Source organism: Drosophila willistoni (assembly GCF_018902025.1).
Source record: "Drosophila willistoni isolate 14030-0811.24 chromosome 2L unlocalized genomic scaffold, UCI_dwil_1.1 Seg196, whole genome shotgun sequence".
Taxonomy (NCBI): Eukaryota; Metazoa; Arthropoda; class Insecta; order Diptera; family Drosophilidae; genus Drosophila; species Drosophila willistoni.
The window spans coordinates 7,892,306-7,912,905 of record NW_025814048.1 but is presented as its reverse complement, the minus strand read 5'-3'; the positions used below and the strand labels follow the sequence as shown (position 1 = coordinate 7,912,905).

The following is a 20,600-nucleotide window of genomic DNA, read 5'->3' as shown; positions in this document are numbered from 1 at the left end:
ATTTTCTTACCTTCTTTCTTTCATTCTGCTGCTTGCTAGTTGACGTTTTGTGCATATTTTTACGCTCGCTTAAGGTCGATCCTTGTCTCACTGGTGGACTCAGATCAAAACATAAAGTAAAATCGCCGACGGGGATGTAAATTGCATGTTGTGCCCACTTTTCTGATGATTTCTGCAATTGCATTTGCCAGACACTGCAGACAAGCTGGCTGCTGTTACTTCTGCTTCGTCTTCTTCCATTATGAAGGGGACGGGGGATTTTTGTTTTTGTTATTGAATTATAATGTTATTTGAGATTACCTCTTCCCCACATATCCCGACTGAAACCCCCAATGTCTATGTCATCGATTGTGGCAGACACGATGGAGGCACTCTGAAAGGTCGAACTGATCGTTAAGCCTGGCCAGAATATGAAATTATGAGTTACTCGAGGCTAAGCATGTGCCGTTAAGAAGACTCCTCCTTTCGTTCAACTCACTATTTAATATTGGCGGATATTCGGCACAGTTTAGGTCCAGTACATTCATATGTAACTTTTGGCATAATTAAAAGCTCGACATGAGTAACTCAAACAACAGGCTTATCAAATTCATAATGCGAATCGATCAAAACTCATGCGTGAATTAACTTCAGGCGATCCAAAAATAAAGGAACGAAGAAGTAACAAAAAAAAAACCTACTAAACATTGTGTGAACTCCTCTGCCACACACACACACATTCACTCACTCACTTTCAGAATTGTTACGCTCTAAATTTGCGTTACGTAACGGAATTTAAAGCGTTCCTTATCAGATTGGTTTTGATGTTTTATCAACGCCGAATATCTACCAACTTCCGTTGATTCGCTGTTGTTGTCTCCGGCTGCGCCATATTAATATACGTAAATAATTTTTAATGAATATATGATAAATATATATACATACCTCAACTTATGTATATTATGAGTATGTGTTGGGTTTTTGGTTGTCTTTTTTTTTTTTTGGCGTGTGGTTTGAAATGAGTGAATGAGTACGTGAAAAATAAGCGGAAAATTTCATCAACATATTGTGTATATGGTCTCTTATATTTGGTAGCAGGCAGTGGTGGTAGATGTTGGTTTTTGGTAGTTGTAGATCGGTGGCAATTACAATTGGTTACAATCAATTTAAACTATTAAGTGTATAAACAACTCTGATTAATATCTTGCATAACACAAGTTGTTAATGGCCACTAAAACGAAGAAGAACAACTACGTAAAATTTATGGAGTTTTTGAAAATTTCTAGAAAAGCACAAAATGGAGTTTTGATGCGAAGTAAACGCAGAATGAGAAGGCATTCTTCTTATGTTGGAAAATATGGCTATTGCTAAAATCTAGAGCTGGTTTACTTTTTAGAACAAAATTTTCCTTTGACCCATCTAGCTTATAATTTTGTGAAATAAATCGACCATTGAAGAAAATATCGTTCTTAGATATCTAAATTTGACCAGTTAAATAGGTAAAATCGTGGTTTTGGGGATGGTGTGAGGGAAAGAGAAGTTTCCCCTTCATACTTATTTATAAATTTATGAAATTGAGCTAAGCAGCAAAAGGCGTTATTATTATATGTATAATTTATTATTATTGTTCGCATTTATTAAGCACGTTTTCTTGAATCGAACGAAATCTAGAAAATATCTAATTATTTCAAACATACACTGCAATACAATCAACATATATACAATATATACATATGTACAATACCTCATATTCAAATTTTTTCTTAGTAATTAACATCATTTTAGCAAAAATAAGAAAATTGAACAATGAATAATATATATTTTTTTCAGTATGTTACTGAGTGAAATGTTAATCGTTTTATTGACAGGTTATTCTTCTAGATTTTTCCTCTCTATATTGAGGATCAGGTCTACTTTCCTTTACAGCACTTGGATAGCGACAATATCTTTAACTTAAATTGTTTTCTATTTTCATTAATTTGCAATATTAATACTCATTTTAATAGTGTTCGGAACCATAATTATTTAAGATAATATCATAAATGCTGTTACCAACGAAATCGTACTGGTTTTTTTAGAATTAAAGTATATTTCACTTCAGGCTGAGGTTATGGCATTCAGGGACGGATCTAGTAAAAAAATGTTCGAGGGGGTCCAATCGAAATATGCGTAATAAAACAAAATCAATATAGACTATTAATAGTGTGATAAAATTTTTTGAATTAAAGAGAGTAAAATGTCGATACATGATGGATAGAAAACTAGAAACTATACAAGTTTTATTGATATGGTTTAATCGAAAAGATTAACAGTTTTTGAAGTTTGAAATTTCGGGGAAAGTCCCTATGTTCCATCCTTTTTTTGGATCCGTCCTAATAGCTTTATATCTTTGAAGTGTTACATAGATTTCTCGAGATATGAATCTCCAGACATTATCAATTAAGTTGAGATCACAAGAACAGAAGGTATACTTTATTAAGTTAACTTTTTTATCCTTGATCCATTTTTTTAAAATTTGAGCTGTTTGGATTGGTAAGTCATCTGGCTGTTTATGGACACAAAACTTAAAGAACTATAACATAAAATATTATGACATAAAACCATTGTCCCTTATAAATGTTAATTTTAAATTTTAAACTTTTAATAAATTCCAAGACAAAGTTCTTCCATAAAAATAAATTAAATTTAGCAGCTTAAAAAGGTTTCGTATTTATGTTTTTGGTGTATGTGTTACCCTAAGAGTCATCAAGTGATCTTTCATCAGACTAATCTCAATGATCATCAATCAAAATAACCCAAAACGAGACAGACAAAGCGGCTACAAAAAAAAAAAAATGAATTTTTGCTACCGGAGCTACACTTCTGGTCCGGAGGCCACACAGGAAGTTGGCCAAAAAAGAATTCGCATATCAAAAACGCATAAATCACGATCGGTAGATTGAAAAGTGAGGGCTATGGTAAAGGCCTTTCAGCAGTTTTGTCAAAAAAGTGCCGCACCAGAAAAGAAAGACACAAAACAAAAGACCGAAAGGACTTACACGACTCGATCTTTTTACCACACTTGCCGCACAAATAAAATTTGTATAAAAATATCCAAGTTGGTGGGCCCAACAACAAGGGATACGAACGACAAGGACGACATGGAAGATGATGCGACAAACTAAGCCGCAGGCTACTGTATGAGCCACTGACAAAGTGGAGTAAGGTAGGAAAAACCCAGACGAGCACCAGGACGAGCAAGGCGATCAATTATGATTGTCACACAGTTGAGGCACATTATCACCCTTGTAGAGGACAGGTTCTTCTTCCTTGTGTACTAGTAGCAAGACTCTGGGTTCCCTCTCGCTCTCTCCATGCAGTCTAGCTAGACTGCTTGCGACCCTAACGATATAAACTAATTGATGTTTTCATTTAGACACTCAGACGACCCTGAATGTATTCATTCTAGGTGGTAAGTGCGACGCCCGCTGTGCACACATAATTGAGAGCAGCGGGAAGGTCGCTGGGACTTTGAACTACTACTACCTAACAGCCACCCAAGAAACTAGGACGGACTTCGGCAACCTGATCGGCAACTAGTGCACAAGTAGAAGTCAAAGTCCTTCTACTAGCATTTTGTCAATGGCTTTGTCCACTCCCCGGTTTTTCCGTTTTGTGTGTCTCTGTGTCGCTCATGTCCTTTTTTTTCGGGGCCCTCTCATCTATACAACTCTATGGGCCAGGCCCACTATATGTCGGCATCTTTGATAGTCCTCCACCACTCCTACCTCCAGCTCCAGGGTCTCGTTGGTGGTCTTGTTTCTCTGGTGGGCTTCATCTAGTCATATTTTGCGCATCTCTCTATTGTCAATTGCTCTATTCTATACTGCGGATATGTGTGTGGGTTCTTTTCTAAACGAATTGCCGAAATTATTTTTGTATTATCGAGTTTGAGTTCGTGTCGGTTTTTTTGTCTTTAATTGTTTAATTGTCCGCTCATGAGTCGATTTGTTGTCTAGATAGATGTCAGAGGCGAGCGCCCTCCATCAAGTCCTTGGTCCTATTGGATCGTCATGTTTAGTCTATTGTTGCCATGTCATTTTAGGGGACAATCTTTGTAAGACTTTCAGGGATTAGCCAAAGACAGAACAAACCTGTCCACCTAGCATATGTGTGGTCCAAACAATGTCTAACAGAATGTAAGAACATTTGCTTTGTTTAGTTCCCACTCTAATGAGATATTTCTGGATCACTTATAGGGCTTGCCATGTATGAAAAGCTATTTAAATGGGCATTAATGAGTATTAATGGGTATGATTGATTTGCAATGAAAATCTCAAAGTTTTGTTCAACCATAAGAAGTGCTCTTAAGTACTACAAAAGTTAAAGGGCTCTGCCATTTACTATTTGGTCAAAAAGAAGATCTACCCAATTTCCATTTCTTATCTAAATGTAAAAATATTATTGTAGATAATAAAAATCAAAGTTTTGTTTAAATTTTGATTATAATTTTGTTTATTTGAATAAGAATTAGTTCTAAAAACATATTAACATAAAGTATAAACAGTCTTAAGCTCTTAAAATAAAGAATTTTCCATATAGAACCAGCTAAAATCTTAACTCTAGAAACTGGAGCTAGTGCAGCCGCTAACAATAATAGAATCTAGAAGCCAAAGTAAGGATACGTTGGAGCCGCAGAAACCATGGTGCTCTTGGTTTGATCCATCTGATGATGGTAGCCAACCATGTGATTGGAGCTGGGCGCCGCAGTGGGGAAGAACGAGCTCGGAGCGAAATTGTAACCATCCCAGGATGAGGCAGCACCAGAGGCAGCAGCGGAAGCAAATTGTGAACGCAATTGTTCAGCTGAGCTGGCAGTTCCAGAGGGCATGGCGTAGGCCGAAGACGAGTAGGCTCCACTTGAAGAACCACCCATACCGTAGGCGGTGGCGGATGAATTGATATAATTGGAGCCACCTTGGGCCTGAACTGGACTGTGGGCAGCCGAACCGCTGGTAGAGCCACCGCTGGTGCTGCTGGCAGGTGACATGGAGGCCACTGAACCACCGAAACCAGTATGGTGCTCATAGCCAGTTGTGGCAGTAGCAGCTGTGGGCCACGCCTGAGATCCATAGAGACCCATAGACATATTGGGAGCAGCAGCAGCAGCAGCGCTAACCGAGGATGTGGCTCCTGTTCCATAAGAACTGCTTGTGGCGGCAAAACTGGGCACTTGTTGGGTATTCAATTGTTTACGTAGACGAGCACGACGATTGGAGAACCAAACTTGCACACGAGCCTCTGTCAGGCCAGTACTCTGAGCCAATTCCTCACGGGTGTAGACATCTGGGTACTGAGTACGGGCAAAAATACGTTCCAAGGCATCAATCTGATCATTGGAGAAGGTTGTGCGTGAACGGCGTTGTTTCCTCTTCAGCTGAACACTGGGTTCAGTGTCATCGTCACTCTCCTCTTCTTCACTGCCCGCTGAACCAGCTCCACCGCCCAAGATGCCATCTATGCTGTGCGATGTACCAGCACCCGACGATGATCCGCGTAATAGCCGTGAAATGGAGCTAACCGATGGAGCACTCTGCTTATCACATACACCAGCTTCGATCAATTTGGCGCGGATTTCCCAACTGAATATTCCCGGCTGTGATTGCTTCAATTCCTCAATGTGTGCTTCAATGTCGGGAGTGGCCACACGTGGCTTACTGCCGCCAATTACTCCAGGGCGTATGGATCCTGTCTCCTGGAAGCGATTCAGTATCTTTGAGACGCAACCGTGCGAGACGCGCAATTGGCGTGAGATGACGCAAGGACGCACTCCGGCAGCAGCCATTTCGACAATCTGTCGACGTATATGATTGGGAAGGGGGCGACCATTGATAAAGACGCCGCCAAGTTGATTGACGCGACCTTGTCCTAAAAAGAGATAAAGGAGAGATATGATTAGTAGGCAATCTTTGTGTGTGTCCAATTAACTTTTCTCTTCTGAACCCAATTGAGCGTATATAAGTAATCCAGTCAGTTAGAAATTGGCCTTGCATTCAAATTGCGTTAAGCAGGATCAGCCCAAGAGGCTCTCTATATATATTTTCTATTGTTCTAGAGAGAGTAGTGAAAACTATGCGTTTGCCATTTGTAGGTACAACAAAGCGTAAATTGCCAATTTGCGTAGTCCTCAAAAGAATGAAATGTGTAGAAAGAAAGCAAAGCAAAGCAAAGCGCTGTAGGAAAAAATAAAATACTGATCATGCACAGCTGCATCCCAATCAAATCAAACTAATAATCCATAAGCGCAGCAGACACCCAGCTGTGCCAGTCAAAGGCCGGACCCCAAAAAAAAAAACAGAAAAAAAAATAAGAAATTAAACCCATTCCCGGGATGGACTTGGAGTTGAGGAGTGCTGATGTTGCTGCTACGCTACGTGATACACAAGACCCCAAAACTGAGACTCAGACTCCCTACTCCATCCAACATTCAAACAACAGACACTGAGCCAAGATCAAAGCATAGGAGCCGACAGAGCTTGCGAGAGAGTGAGAGACGATCGCGCCAAAAAGTCTGCAAAGTCTGGTAGTATGGAAGCCGAAGAATGCGGCAGAGTCTTGGACCTAGTCTTGGGCATGGGCATGGGCATCGGTCGTCGGTCTGGGCCGATCACAATCAATAAGTCAAAAAGCTGATCATGATTGCCGACCGAAGACCGGGTAATGATCTCTCGTTTGGGTTTACCAGCGGCGAAAGCGCGGCACACTGTTGCCTCTCAACGATGAGCGAGCAGTTTTCTATGCCAAGTCGTTTTGTACTCGTAATTGTGGTAATTGGTAATAGAGCGATGCTTACCTTGAAAGGGATATCCAGCGAAATATGGTGTCATATTCAGTGCCGATACAGCCATAGTGTCTCTGTTGTCGGTGATGATGTTGATGTTGATGTCGATATCGATGATGATGATGATATATATAGTCCGTTATCTGATATGTTTCCTTAAATAACTTGTTTTTCTGTTTTTTTACACGACACTTTTTCTTGTTCACTTGTGTGTAAGGTTAAGATTTTATGCGCATGTGCAACAGTGTTTTGGTTTTTTTTTTTAATCTCTTCTGTGTGTGATGCTGCTCGTTTGCTTGACAGCTCGAAACTGATTTTGAAACGGTCAGCCAGCAAGACTAAAACGAATTTGTGAGATTCTCGAGACACGGGAATCGACCGACGACAACAACAGAACAAGACTAAAACCAGTTTTTGGTCGGTCAGAGCGAACGAGTGCGAGTGAGCTAGCCAGCGAGGGTGGTTAATTTGCCTTGGAAGAGCACCAAATGAACAAGAGAAAAAGAGGGAGAGAGAGAGAGAAAGAGAGAGAGAGAGAGCACATTGATCAAACCAGCTGAATAGTGCCATAAGTTAGAGCAGTTCAGAGCACTACAAAATGAACCAATGAGTTTTCTTAGCATGGCTGCAATTTTCAATTTTAGACTCCGCCCCATTTTTTTGGAGTTTCTACTGAAGTAACTTTAATTTAGTTAGTCTTTGACTAGAGTTGATCATTTATTTTTTTTTTATTTGCTCTTGATTTGGATATATGTGAGAGCTGCAGTTGTAAAGTTTCAACAGTTTCTAATTTTATGTTTCCTGTCCGTGTGGGTGGACCAGTTCATAAATATAGTCAGAGAGAGAGAGAGAACAAATAAAGATTTTGCATCACTCAGAGTTGATTTGATTTGAAGTAGGCATTGGGGGGAATCCATTGAAGTACTTACTGTGGGTAAAAAGGAATTTATCGTTTGCATACCAACCATTTGGCATTCCCTAGGAACGTGATGTTGGCTATGCTTTTAGCATAGTTTTCCTTAAGCTGCACTACACTGCATTGTGGCATGCTCCACTTTAATATGCTTCTGGAAAAGTTTTGTTTCTTTTTTTTTGGTTTCTTCTGTGATTCAATTACTACCAAAAACCATTATTGTGTGTGGCAACACCCGTTGCCTTCTGTTAATTAGGGAAAATTTCGGCCAAAAAGGTCGAAAAACTTAAGCAGCCAAAAACTCAGTTATAATTTTCTTGAGAGCAAAAATAAGTACTATATAATATATGTACATATATGGTTAATAATCATATTTCCGACAGTGAAGAGTGCATGACTTTTGCTTAGTTTGCTGTCGGCTGAAATCAAAGAACTTTTTGTTGTCCAACTTATGTTGCGTATACGCCGAGTAGAGCAACATTGAAATTTATGCGTCGTAGCAACAAAGTTCTTGTTTATGTATCTATGAGACACAGCAACGTGGGAGCCTCTGACTCTGACTCTGTGTGTGTGAGCCATTTGGCAATAATTGTGCTGCTATTGTTTGACTGGCCGACACGCTGTGTGTGGTGTGGCTGCTTTTGCCTTGGAGGCAATCGCTCAAAACTTATGACAACTCAAACGGCTACTGTTCAGCATTGCCTGTCATTGATGTATCTGTATCTGTATCTGGTAAATTGTATACCACACTTTTATGGGCTCTTTTCTTCTTGCTTCACTTTCAATTCAAAATTGAGAACACCCACACCCCACACACACGAAGAGAGTGGCAGACAGTTAACTAGAAACATTTTATCTACATATTTTGTGGGAATATTTTCTAGTCTTGTGAAAAATAAGTGCCAAAACAAAAAGTGTCTGAAATACTTATTTTGGAAAAATGGCTCTTAACTTGACTTGAGTGATGGCTTTGAAATGCTATGGAATTTAATTTCTATTCCATTGCCTCTCTCTTTTTTTTTTGTTGTTCTTCCTCTTCTTTTAGCCTTTAGCTTTAAGTCAAGTCTGATATTGATTTTTTTGTTTGTTACGCTAATGATTCTTAAAACGTTCCCCAAGTAAATGCCGCTGAAAAATTACCACTAACGCCCATATGTCAGCTTAAACGAAAGCCCCCCCTTGACCCTCTGGGAGAACAGCTGTTGTAAGAAGAACAAGAACAAGAAAACTAAATTAAAACCCAACCGCAACTGTTTACATACAGCAAATGTTACCACAAAAGGGCGGCAAAGATCTCCCCAAAAAATAAAAGATGATTAATTAGGTTCAGGGGCTACTTGGTCAGAGGATCATCACTTGGGTAGCATTTGGTAGGTTTGTTTTCTTTGGTTGGACCCAAAAGGTGATAAGACAAATATGTATAAATATATCACTCCTTTAAAGGCGATTTAAAAACGAATTAATAACAATGTGTGATCCGTTAAACGCCCACAAAATGGAAAATACTCTTACTATCATTTCATTTCTTTTTTTGGAGTGTCAGTTGTTGGAAGGAAAGCCGGAAAATTAACTAATACCAAGGATATCGGAGCAATTCTATTGCTGACCAGCCAATGACATGACACAGCAAAAAGGAGTTCAAAATTCATTACAAACCGTTGATGATTGGAGGAGGGTAAGAAACAAAGGATGCCATTATATACATGATCTGTGGTTTCGTTTATTTCATCTTTTTTTTCTCGCTCCGTTTGCGGCGCTTTGTCGGCAGCAGTCAAGGACACCCAAGAAGTGTGAATTCTAACAGCCCGCGTCGGCGTAAGATGTGTGCGCGGATTCTTTTGAATTGGAAAGGAAAAAAAAAAAAAAAGACACACACACACACACTCACGCTCACACAAAAAATATAAAGTCATGAACATTAATTTCAGTCAGTGGTAACTTTGCGTAGCGCCCCTTTGTTTAACGCATTCCTGTTAATTTTCAGTTGATCCTTGATTAGCACTCGATCGCCTTTTGATAGGAGCTACAGCTCCAGATCCATGCTCGTGGCGTTAAGCCATAAAATTCGTTTAACACCTGTCCATAGGTGTGATGTCAATGATGACATGAATTAACTAATGAAAGGGTCAATGCCGACAAGACGAAAAAGGAATGAGTCCAGAGCTCTATCCTTAGAGAATCGAAGAAATATTTTAAGTGAAATATGAAGGATTGATATTTGATGGTTCTGAGAAGGACAAGTTGATTATGGCCCTAGATTGTACATATAACTTCAACAATGAAGATTTTTACACAAATTATGAAAATACTCTACTTATGTATCCTAATAAATATAATGCATATACATACGTAGCATGGTCGGATCCAGGGGGAGTCTAATGCCAAAAAATGAATGGTCGGTCTCTTCAACCAGGCAAAACGCCTCCTCGAAAATTAGTGAATTTCCTAAGCCAAAAATATTAGTTATCTTATCTTATATATATTTTCTTGACACATTATATCATTCCAAAAACTATTTCAAAACATTCCTCTGCACTAGTGAGTCTTACCGTGCCTGATCCCTACTATGGGGATTCATTTTGTATATTTTTAATTTCTTTCTTTTCTTATTAGTTTGGGAATATATTAAACTAATCCACAAAAGCAAAAATATCACTGAAGGATTCAAATTTTTATTAAATATCAACTAAGGAAGTTTGAGGAACTCCCCCAACTCCAAATGCCTTAAGGAAGAAACTAAGGAGTAAAAAATATTGACGATGTTACTATTGAATCGATAAATGTTTTACTTGGAACGAGAACTTATATTTTCAAATACAAGTTAGAGTTCAACTTGGTTTCGGTTACAAATGAATTCAACTCTTTTCTAATCGTTTTTCTTTGACCAACAAATACCAAGCGCATTAATTTGAAGCATTAAATTACTACAAATTTAGAAATCAGAGTTATTTGCTTTATGAATGTATTCATGTTTTTATTATCGATATTATTAATTTATCATTTTGTATTTTCAACAATGCAAAAGTCTTTGAATGCTCATCCAATTCTAAACCATAATAACTTATTCATTGATTTCATAGTTGGTAAAACTATAAAATGTCTTTTGGCAGAAAAAACGAAAGTTATAAAAAATTTTCAATTTTCAAGTTATGGATGTGATTATTAATCCTTATGAACTAAATGACCGTAAAAGATAGATTACATATAGTTTGTCTAATGAAAAGAAGACAGATAGCATGTAAAATTCTAGTCAAAATTGGGCAAAAAATTCAACATGATGACAAACATTTTGAATAGGTATGTCAGGTATGGTATGTATGCCCCAGGATTGTCATGAATAAAAAAATGTAGATCCTTATTTTCGTCCTATTTCGTTCTATTTGTCATGAATAAACAATTTTAGATCCTTATTTTCGTCCTATTTCAGTTTTTTTTATAAATTCGTTATATCCTACAATCGATTAAGAATTAAGCTTAAGTAAGCCACCTAAAAGTACAAGACGCTAGCTATAGTAGAAATATGTTAAAAACGTATGCAAAGTCGAAAAAGGTCTGGTCAAGGTTAAACTTGTCGAATTAAAATTAATTAGATTTTTTTGCCATTCAAATCTCATAACTTTCAATGACAGCTCAGAGTCAGAAAGCTTCAGAAAGCAGCTCTGTAAAGCTTATATAACTTTCTTTATAATATCAAACACCATAAAAACTATATAATCGAAGAACCAAATCAATACTTATTCTCTTTAAATATTCATTGATATACTTCAGTAGAATGTTTTATCATACGTAACTCCCCCATAATAATTCACATATTTATCACATTTTGATTACAACTAATTTGACATTGAATTATTAACCGGGATTTTCCCCCATAATCAGTGACAGGCAATCAATCCTTTGATGCCCAAAGCTGATGCCGGCCAACCTCAAGAATCTCCAAATAGATATATATGTATATACAGAGAGAAATACATAAATAATCAACATAAATACGCACATTTTGAAGCAGTTTTTCACATAGATGCAGTCGCGGTCGCTTTCCCGACTTTTGATTTATTTTCCATAGTAAATGGATTTTCGAAATGCATTTTAGTTCTGCATACATTTTAGAAGAGCGGAGGTTGGTTGGTTGCAACGCGTCTCATCCATTGACACGGTGGTTCCAGCCACCGAAATTAGTTATCAGTCAGCAAATGGGGAAAATAAATAATTATAGTAAGGTTTCCATCGAGATAGAGATTGAGAGAAAGAAAGAGAGAGAGAGAGGCAAAGATTCTAATTAAAGGGGGCATTTCTGGAAATTTTCTTGCTGTGCTCCAAATCGATTTGCTACAATTTCAATTTTTGTTGATTTTTCCAACGGCTTTCGAAGTGACAATTGGCTGGCAGTGATTTTGAATTATTTCCACACACACACACACACACACCACACATCGATAGGCAGTTAGATGTCGGCACATGTCAAAGTTGATTCAGTTATAATTGTGGCATCAAGCCAGCAACTCAATGTTGCCGTTAAGCCCAGTTTGCCCCCCACCACCTCCGCCGCCACCATTTCCCAAAATTACCGGAAACTTTAATTTTTCAACTGTGAAGAATTAAGCTGTATGTTATCTTTAGTTGATTTAATTAGATTTTGATTTGTTGCGGCATTTTTGCATTTAATTGATGTTTTTCCAAGAATCAATGATCACAAAATCTTTAGTTTAAACAGAAAGTTGTCCAAAGTAGTTTTTGAACTTTACCGCACAAAAGTATTATCTTTGTGAAATCGTAAATCGTATAAAATGTGATATAACTTTTGAAAAGAAACTTATTATTGCTATGATCACTAAACTTCTACAATTTCTTATATATTCGAGTTGAATTTATCAAATTTTATCGATTGTATTTAATTTTTGAATATTTTTTTTTTAGTTTTTTCATCTTAAGGAGTGAAATGCTCTATATAAAATGCTGATATCATGGAGACTATAAGAATTGGATCTACTATAATTGGAGTGCAGACTTTGATCCTGCCAACACTGTCAGATTTAATTATACTAACCCATCGAAGTTTGTCCGTCCATATAAGTCCGATCTTAGAGTCTCACAGACAGTAAAATTGCCATGAATACGGACAAAGTTAGTAAAAGCAAAACTAAATAATCAAAACTCTTGAGGTCAATAAATCTCATGAAATATAAAGATTTTAATAATCGGCACTACAAAAGGTGAGTATATTGTCTGTAGAGCTTTTTTAAGAACCAGTTCTATTATCAGTAGATTTAGCTAAAAAATTCAGAGTTGTAAGTGTTATGCCATTTGTTTAACTAAACTCAACTTAAACTAGCTGGGAATTTCAACTACATAAAGCGAAAAAAGAACGCTAAAGCTTGCAAATTTAGATTCAATCCTTTTTTTTTGCGCATTTATAAATTTTTAAACCATTTCACAATAAATAGACCATGTGAATACTGAAAAAAAAGATGACTAATTTTGTGTACAACTAATTAAGATTGTATCAAATATTTTACTAACTTTAGTGGGCGACCAAAATCAATTTGCAGGTCAATTAACACATTGAGCCAAGAAATGTGAGACAGAGTTAATTATTGTCACTATGACGAAAATGGACAAAAAGGGGCGAAAAATGTGCCGTGAAATAAACTCGACAGCTCTCGACCAATTAAATTAGCATAATTTGGCAACACCTTTTATTTTTGGTTATACTTGAGTTATCGACGCCTACCAAAAACCAGATGCATCGACCTTAATTTTCAATCTTATCTGCCTCTGTGTGTGTGACTGTGTGTGTGTGTGTTTAGGCTAAAAAGCGCTGCTAAAGCAATTGGCAACGCCAGGGCAAAGGGCATGGGTAGAGGTAAGGCATCTGGGACAGAGTCGCAGGCATATGTATGTATGGTTATGGCACAGGATGTTAGCATCATGAAAGTTGACTAAGTTGGTGTGTCAAATCGATCATTCGAACAGTTTGACAAGTCTATTTGGCTGGACAAACAAACAAAAAACAAAAAAACAAGTAGACAAGACAACAAGACCACCTGGTCTGGTCACCTAGTGTCGTCGTAGCGTAACACTTACGATTTGTAATGGGCTCTAATCATGCGACAAAAATGTACCTCTAAGCAAGAGAGGACCTACCGCCGTTTCTTCTTCCTTACGCCAATATGCCTGTTACCTTTTATTTTTCCTTGGTCTGACTGAAAAACAGGTAGCAAAAGAATTGGCAGTTTGCGGTTCGAGTGTTAATGGTTTGTTAGTCTCTCTTTCTCTCCCTCACCTTGGCCTTGTCCTTGTGAGTCTCAATCACCTGTTGTTGCGGTTAGGATAACACATATTTTTACGCCCCGTAAACCCCACCCCCTCCCGACCGCAACGCACCGCGACTAAATGTCAAATATCCCTCTATCGCAAATTATACGAGACGCCTGGAAGTCTCGTCTCATGTTTGTGGTAATTTAGTTATCTTCGCTGCAAGCTACAACCAGGATTTTCACAGGAAATTGACATACAGTCGATCGGTTCGGCTGGCGGTCCTTACAGATCTTTGATTTACTCGTAGAACTCGCTATTTAAAAACGCATTCGGCAGCCTCCAAACCAAAAAAAAAAACCAAAACGTAAAACAAACCCAAAAACAAAAAAACAAGAAGACGAAAAAACACAAGAAATACGTTTATTGCCGCCTGCCCCATAAATCTGTTAAGAAATTCACAAGTTCTTAAGCACTGTCGATTGGCAGTTGCATGTTTAGCAAATTACTCAACAGAATGAGCTTGTTGCTAACCATTAAATAAATTATAACGAAAAAGAACACCCCGACCCCGAGTCGGTCGGTCGGTGGGTCTGTCGGTCCAAGTGGAATTGGCTTTAGCTCTCCACATGTGGGGGAGACGACATGCAGTCTACTGCAGTTCACTGCCTCGCTGACTGGCTAACCACAAAAGCCCAAGCCGCTTCCTCCATTTCTGCTGAGTTTTTAATTTATGTTATTGATGCAAAAGATATATGTCTCATACACTGATCAAAATTAATGGTTAACAAAAAATCCCAATTTGCATATTCTTGAATATTTGATTTTTCTTCATAACTAAGAACTAATTTGTGATAGGTTGCCTGATATCATTACACTAAGTACCTTATGCAGAATAAGGTAAGTAATCATAATGGAGCAACTGAAGGGTCAAAACGTTTTTAATATATTTCAATTGCTTGTACGATTTACTTTGTTTCTCCTCGCAGACTAAAAAGATTGCACCTTCTGGATTTGCCTTTCAGGCCTGATCCTGACTGGTAAGGATAGTCTCCTCGGTCTCAGAAGATGACGAGTGAAGAGCAACCCTTCTGCGGCTTTGCTTTTTGAGTGTACTTTTGCTAATGCCATGTTTTATATGTTTTTCATCCAATTTAATCATTGTCCAAGTCTGGATAGATTTTAAATATACTTAACAACAAAAAATTTACTTTGTTTCTCCAAAATTCTAACTTTTAATAAGTTTAATAAAGTTAATTAACCTTTCGTGATGACTCTAAAGCTCTGAGCGTTGCTTACAATGTTTATAATCCTTATCCTTATACTTATCCTTATCCAGGCTGTACGCTAGGATGGCGTGCTGAGGTTTCACACTCGCACTACTTCGCCCGTAGCACATTTAGACTATATGCGTCTAATTGGAAAGTATCAAATCTATTAAGTATTTAGTCCTTTGTTGAAGCTTGTTGAAATGCCTATTCCACCAAAGTTCCACAAATCACCAATATTTAGTGTATTTTTTAAACGCTTCTAGTTTAATATCAGTTTTAGAGATTATTAAATTTGATGCAACGAATTGGTAATAACACAAGAATAATTACGGGTCGCTAATTCCGAAAATGATCTTAGTTTTTACTTTTAGCTCTTGTTTTTGAGATTTTCTAGAAACGACGAACCAATTTTTTTGACGTACCTTCGCATCGAAAACTCTTTTATTTTCAGAATCAGACTTGTATTTGTTAAATGTCCATCTATATACTACATATACTAGGTTAGCATTAAACCATTATTATTATTATATACGATTTCTGTCACTAAAAGACCAAAAAAATTGCAACCGAATGTATTTACATGTATTTTTTTAACAATCCAAAACGTTGTAAGTCTTTAAACTATTTATTTTTATCGCTCTTGTGTTTAATCCAGATTTTACTTTGCGAAAATCTGTCAGGACTACAATTAATTTACAAAAAATTTGTGAGTATCTCAAAAATAACAGTTAAATCTGCGGCCCCAACCCGAACCTTAGAATTGAACATGAGAACCTTACACAGAAAAAGATGGCAAATTTTATAAACTTTTGTTTTACGATAACATTTGCGAACCATTTTCATAGTTTCTCCAAAAATCTAACAACTAGTTATTTAACTTTTCATTATGATGATGTTTAAATCTTCTAATATTCATTTGGAAAGTTGTGAATTTTCATAAAAATGATCATTTATTTCTACTTACTTAAAGGATCCAAAGATTCCTTGCTTAAAAACTTCAAGTTGAAAACTTACTTACTTTCGTAAAAAACTGTCATTAATTCGTACTTACTTAATTTTAATTATGTATCTCAAGATTTGGTATCTTCCAGCACCTATAATTGTTGACCGATTTTGAAAATCTTTTGGATTCATAATCTTTGAAGTTTTCTCTCTATTAATTGCATATTTCATTTTAAGCAAACAAAAATAATACGATTTTATTTGGCTCAGTGCATAGCAAATCTTAATCGCCTTGGTGCCACACCCTTTGTATGTACATATATTTGTGTCAGTATGTGTGTGGGAAAATGCAGTGCATGCAAATGCAACAAACGAAATTTCGGTGAAGGTTGCCAGTTAGGTTAAATAAAAACCAAAAAAACGAGTGAGAGACAACAAAATTTTGTTGTTTTTTTTTTTTAAATATGCGGAATGAGTTACGGATTTGCAATCGCTTAACTTGAGTGCCAATCTGAACCGGCCCCAAAACTTCAGTCATATAAACAAATGAACATATGTAAAATGCATGCTGATGCTGTTTTTTGCCTCTTTCCCGGACTCGGCTGATGCTGACGTTTTTAACGACTTGACACAGAGCTTCCCGAGAGAGGATGGGGCTCAATGGATGGATGGATGGGATGGGATGGGATGGATGGAGTTGGAAGTGAAGTTTTTGGGAGATGCTGAAGGTGTCGGCGGGAGTGACTGGACAAAGTGGCCGACAAAAGTCAGTCGTCTGTCGTGGGGCAGCATTCGGAGCTGACTGAAAATGGCTTTGAAGCGCACATTTGCCAAAGTGATCGTAAAAATGCCAAGCCAAATACCTTGAGCACGTCAAGCGCGGCAATTAAAATTGAACTTTTATGTTACAATGACATATAGCCCAGGTCCAGGCTGTGTTTCTGTGAGAGACGCGACTCGTCTCTCTGACTCTTCAAATCGCTTGATGTGAAATAGGGAAAGGGCATGGGAGAGTTGGGTGTTGGGGACTTGTATGCGTGTGAGCTGACTAAAGATCAAAAGTTAAAGCCGCAAAATGACGCACTTGCGCACTGAGAAAGGGTCGGCTAGATGGACAGAGTTTTGGAGAGTTGTCGGAATCGCTTGTGAGAGTGGTTTTCCTTTTGTCTTTTCTCTTTCTTGAACAATGCAAATGCAAGCAACGCGCATGTTTCATGCAGATTTCGTTTCACAATTTAATTGCAAATAAATTGAGTTTTTGGTACTTCATTTAAGCGAAACGTTTAAATATATATTCCCTTAACTGACTTTGGCCCTGGCGGATCTCATCAAAAACATTCAACCACAACCACATTTTGCTCCCCTTCTTTCGCAACATTCCCTTTTCTCATAAGATTTCACTCTCTGTATTCGAACGTAACGAAATTATTAAAATGAAATTGAAATATTATCACAATAATTTTTTTTGTGGTCATAAAATTAGGCAAACAATTAAGAAATTCTAGTTTTGGGGATTCTAAGAAGGTGGGCAAGTCCAACCTTTCTTTCCACTAAATAATCCATCAAACAGGACCTTGGACAACTGTCAACAATCCATCCATCCAACCATCCATCCATCCATCCACTCATTCGTTCATTTGCCAGCAGCAGTAGCCAAGTCCTTTACCCAAAATAACAACAAATATTGAACAATCACAGGACATCACAGTGCAGTGGACTGACCGTTTGATAGATTGTTTAACCATCTGGGACGGTAGGAATGCAAGAACAAGTGAAAATTAGGCACACAGACAAACACACACATTGAGAACGACAATTTGGCCCTGAACGTTTTCACTCCTTCATGCTAAATTTGCACAGCAAACAAACGCTGTCGTGGTCGGTCCCCCTGGACGTAGGTCATAGGTCAACGGGGGTGCCCACAGCAAGTGGCAGTAGCGGAATGCAGCCTTGACAAGCAGCTACTCGTTTCAGATTCAGTAGTCATAAACTCTCTTGGACAATAGCCAGTTGCAGGTTGGGGTTACATTCTAAGAAGCAACACCCTCACCCTGAAAATACAGCTATTATAATTCCCTTATGCCCTTACAGATTTTTCAAGAACACGCTCAAGACTGGCACTTCACACTCTGCTCATTGGTTTACGATCTCTCGATGTTATTGAATGAATTTATTGTTTTTGTTTTTTTGGTTTTTTTGACTGTACTTAAATAGTTTTATAGCTGAAAATGACGAGCAATGATCTATCTAGCGAAAGGCACAAACATTTTTATGAGTTGTCTTGACTTTTTTTTCCGATGGACGGCAAAATTTACAGTCCTGTGTGTAAATCATGTGATCCATTGCGAGAGAATTTAGCACTTCTATTCAGCATAAGACAAATCATTCTCCACGTCTGTTCAATATAGTTTTCTGAATTTCATTTATAAACTGCTAATGGTGGGCACTGCTTGATAGATATTTTCACACATTTGCGCTGATTTTTGGCTTACGTTTTCTTAGAAAATACTTTCAATGAAATTCTTTAAAATTTCTTAGACCTTCGTAGTCACAAACGTCTGATGCTAATACAATACTTCTCCGAATGGATAATTGTGCTGAATACAGATACAGAGAACACTCAGTCAAAGTAGTTTATGCAAAAGATAAAGGACATTTATGATATTAAATGGGAGACTGAGCATATCTTTGAATAAACTATTTCAATTCAAAAATCAAACAAAACCAAAAAGATAAACATTACGATTCGTACACTTATTTATTAACAGGAATAGAAGATAAATCATAGAAAACAAAGTGTCCCTCCTTAGCTCAAATGTGTGGATGGAGGTTAAAAAGTGTCACTTAAAAATATTTTTAATTGCATAAAACATAATACTTCAGCTAATCTGAAATGAACCCTTTCATTATTCCGTCTCGGAAAGGACTATAAAACTAGCAAATAATTTCAAGTATTTAATAATAGTAATAAAAGTAATATATATTCATTAGTAACGTAGTTGGCTGAAAGAAATCAAAATCAACTAATTGTAAAGAAGTCGATTTTAATATTTGAATGCACTTTTTTCGAAATATGCGAAAATTATAAAATTTGATATTTTAATGTCGCGCGCTTCATTAAAAGATGCTTTAAGTCAAAACGAAATATTATCGGAACTGTAAAATATATTGGTTCTTTTATATTTTTCTTATATTCCGAAAGCACCGAAATTTATAAGCACAAGAGTCAATGCCTCTTATCTTCTATTAAAAATAAAAGTGAAAACAAAAAAGTACCTCTCCTTTCAGTTTATTTCCTAATTCTATATAATTTTTTCTTTATTTAGACCATTCACCCAAAGGGTAAAATGTTATATTAAAGTCACCCAAACGTAAGTAACAGACAGAAGGAAGCTTTTTCGACCACAAATGCCGATTCGATTTAGCCATAATTATAATCGTCCCTATGTCAGTCCGTCCGTCAGTATGAAAACTTCGATCTCAAATACTATAGGAATTAGAGTCACTAAATGTGGTATGTAGACTCGTGTAGTATCTACAGTGATTGAGTTTATTTTAAATTTTTGTCACGACGCCCCGAAAATTAGATAAATCTGATATTTTCAGAGACATTTGGTCTTTGATATTTAAAATACTTTTGCACTTGGTGTATGGTACATATACTAAAGACGATTTACTTCATTCATTTGTTTATCAATACGAGCATTTTTCAAATTTGTCCTCAACTTTTACTATTAAGTAGAAACTTGAGTTATTCTAAATATATGTGCAAAGTAGATAATGCTTTGCTGCCCTTTTAAAAATAATTTTGTAGGATAAATCTCACAAACTATTTATACTGTTGAAATTGAAATTCTATAAAATTGTTAAAAATTACTGTCAACGGCAAATTTAATACTTGAAATTTAAATTTTCAATTTTAAAGTGGAAGCCACCCCCACAATTACAATGCCCTCTTATTAAATTAACTTCCGTTTTGACAGGACGCACATGAGTCCTTTTTTGAATGCCACGCTTGAAAAATTTCCATAATTGAAATCTGTCAATACGCAAATTACAGAAATTTATCATGACCAAAAAGAAGAAAATTCTTTTAGTGGTTTTTGTGGGAATTTTTATTGTGTGGTCGAGGTGGAGGTCAAATCGGAGGCGGAGGTTGAGGCAGCCGGGCACAGCCGTGTCTTGTGGCTCATTTGCATTGCCATTGCATTCTAGATGAGGCATGCATGTACATACATTTCGAAGGGCCCAATTCAGTTGCATAACGCTTCATTAACGTTCAATTTTATGCTGATTAGCGTTGTGAGAGCTGAGAGCAGGATTTTCCTCTAGTGTTTTAACAGCCTGGCCAGCTGATTAGGCTCAATTTCAATTCAAACATTTGCATTTACTGGCTTACTGCTACTCTCGTTCTCTCTCT

At 37.1% G+C, this 20,600-nt stretch overlaps 1 protein-coding gene across 1 annotated transcript; it reads right to left on the bottom strand.

Moving 5' to 3' along the window:
- Positions 1-4,500: 4,500 nt before the first annotated feature.
- LOC6640165 (protein gooseberry) lies at positions 4,501-7,099 on the bottom strand. The gene is made up of 2 exons (XM_002063036.3): positions 6,812-7,099; positions 4,501-5,886 (listed from the first exon to the last, which is right to left on the bottom strand). Exons 1-2 carry the CDS (start codon positions 6,864-6,866, stop codon positions 4,622-4,624), a joined length of 1,320 nt encoding a protein of 439 aa, XP_002063072.1. The 5' UTR covers positions 6,867-7,099; the 3' UTR covers positions 4,501-4,621.
- Positions 7,100-20,600: the final 13,501 nt, after the last annotated feature.

Coding starts and splice junctions, on each gene's coding strand:
- LOC6640165 (XM_002063036.3), bottom strand. CDS start 6,866: ATGGCTGTATCGGCACTGAATATGACACCATATTTCGCTGGATATCCC. Junction 5,887..6,811: donor CGCTGGATATCCCTTTCAAG/GTAAGCATCGCT, acceptor ATCTCTTTTTAG/GACAAGGTCGCGTCAATCAA.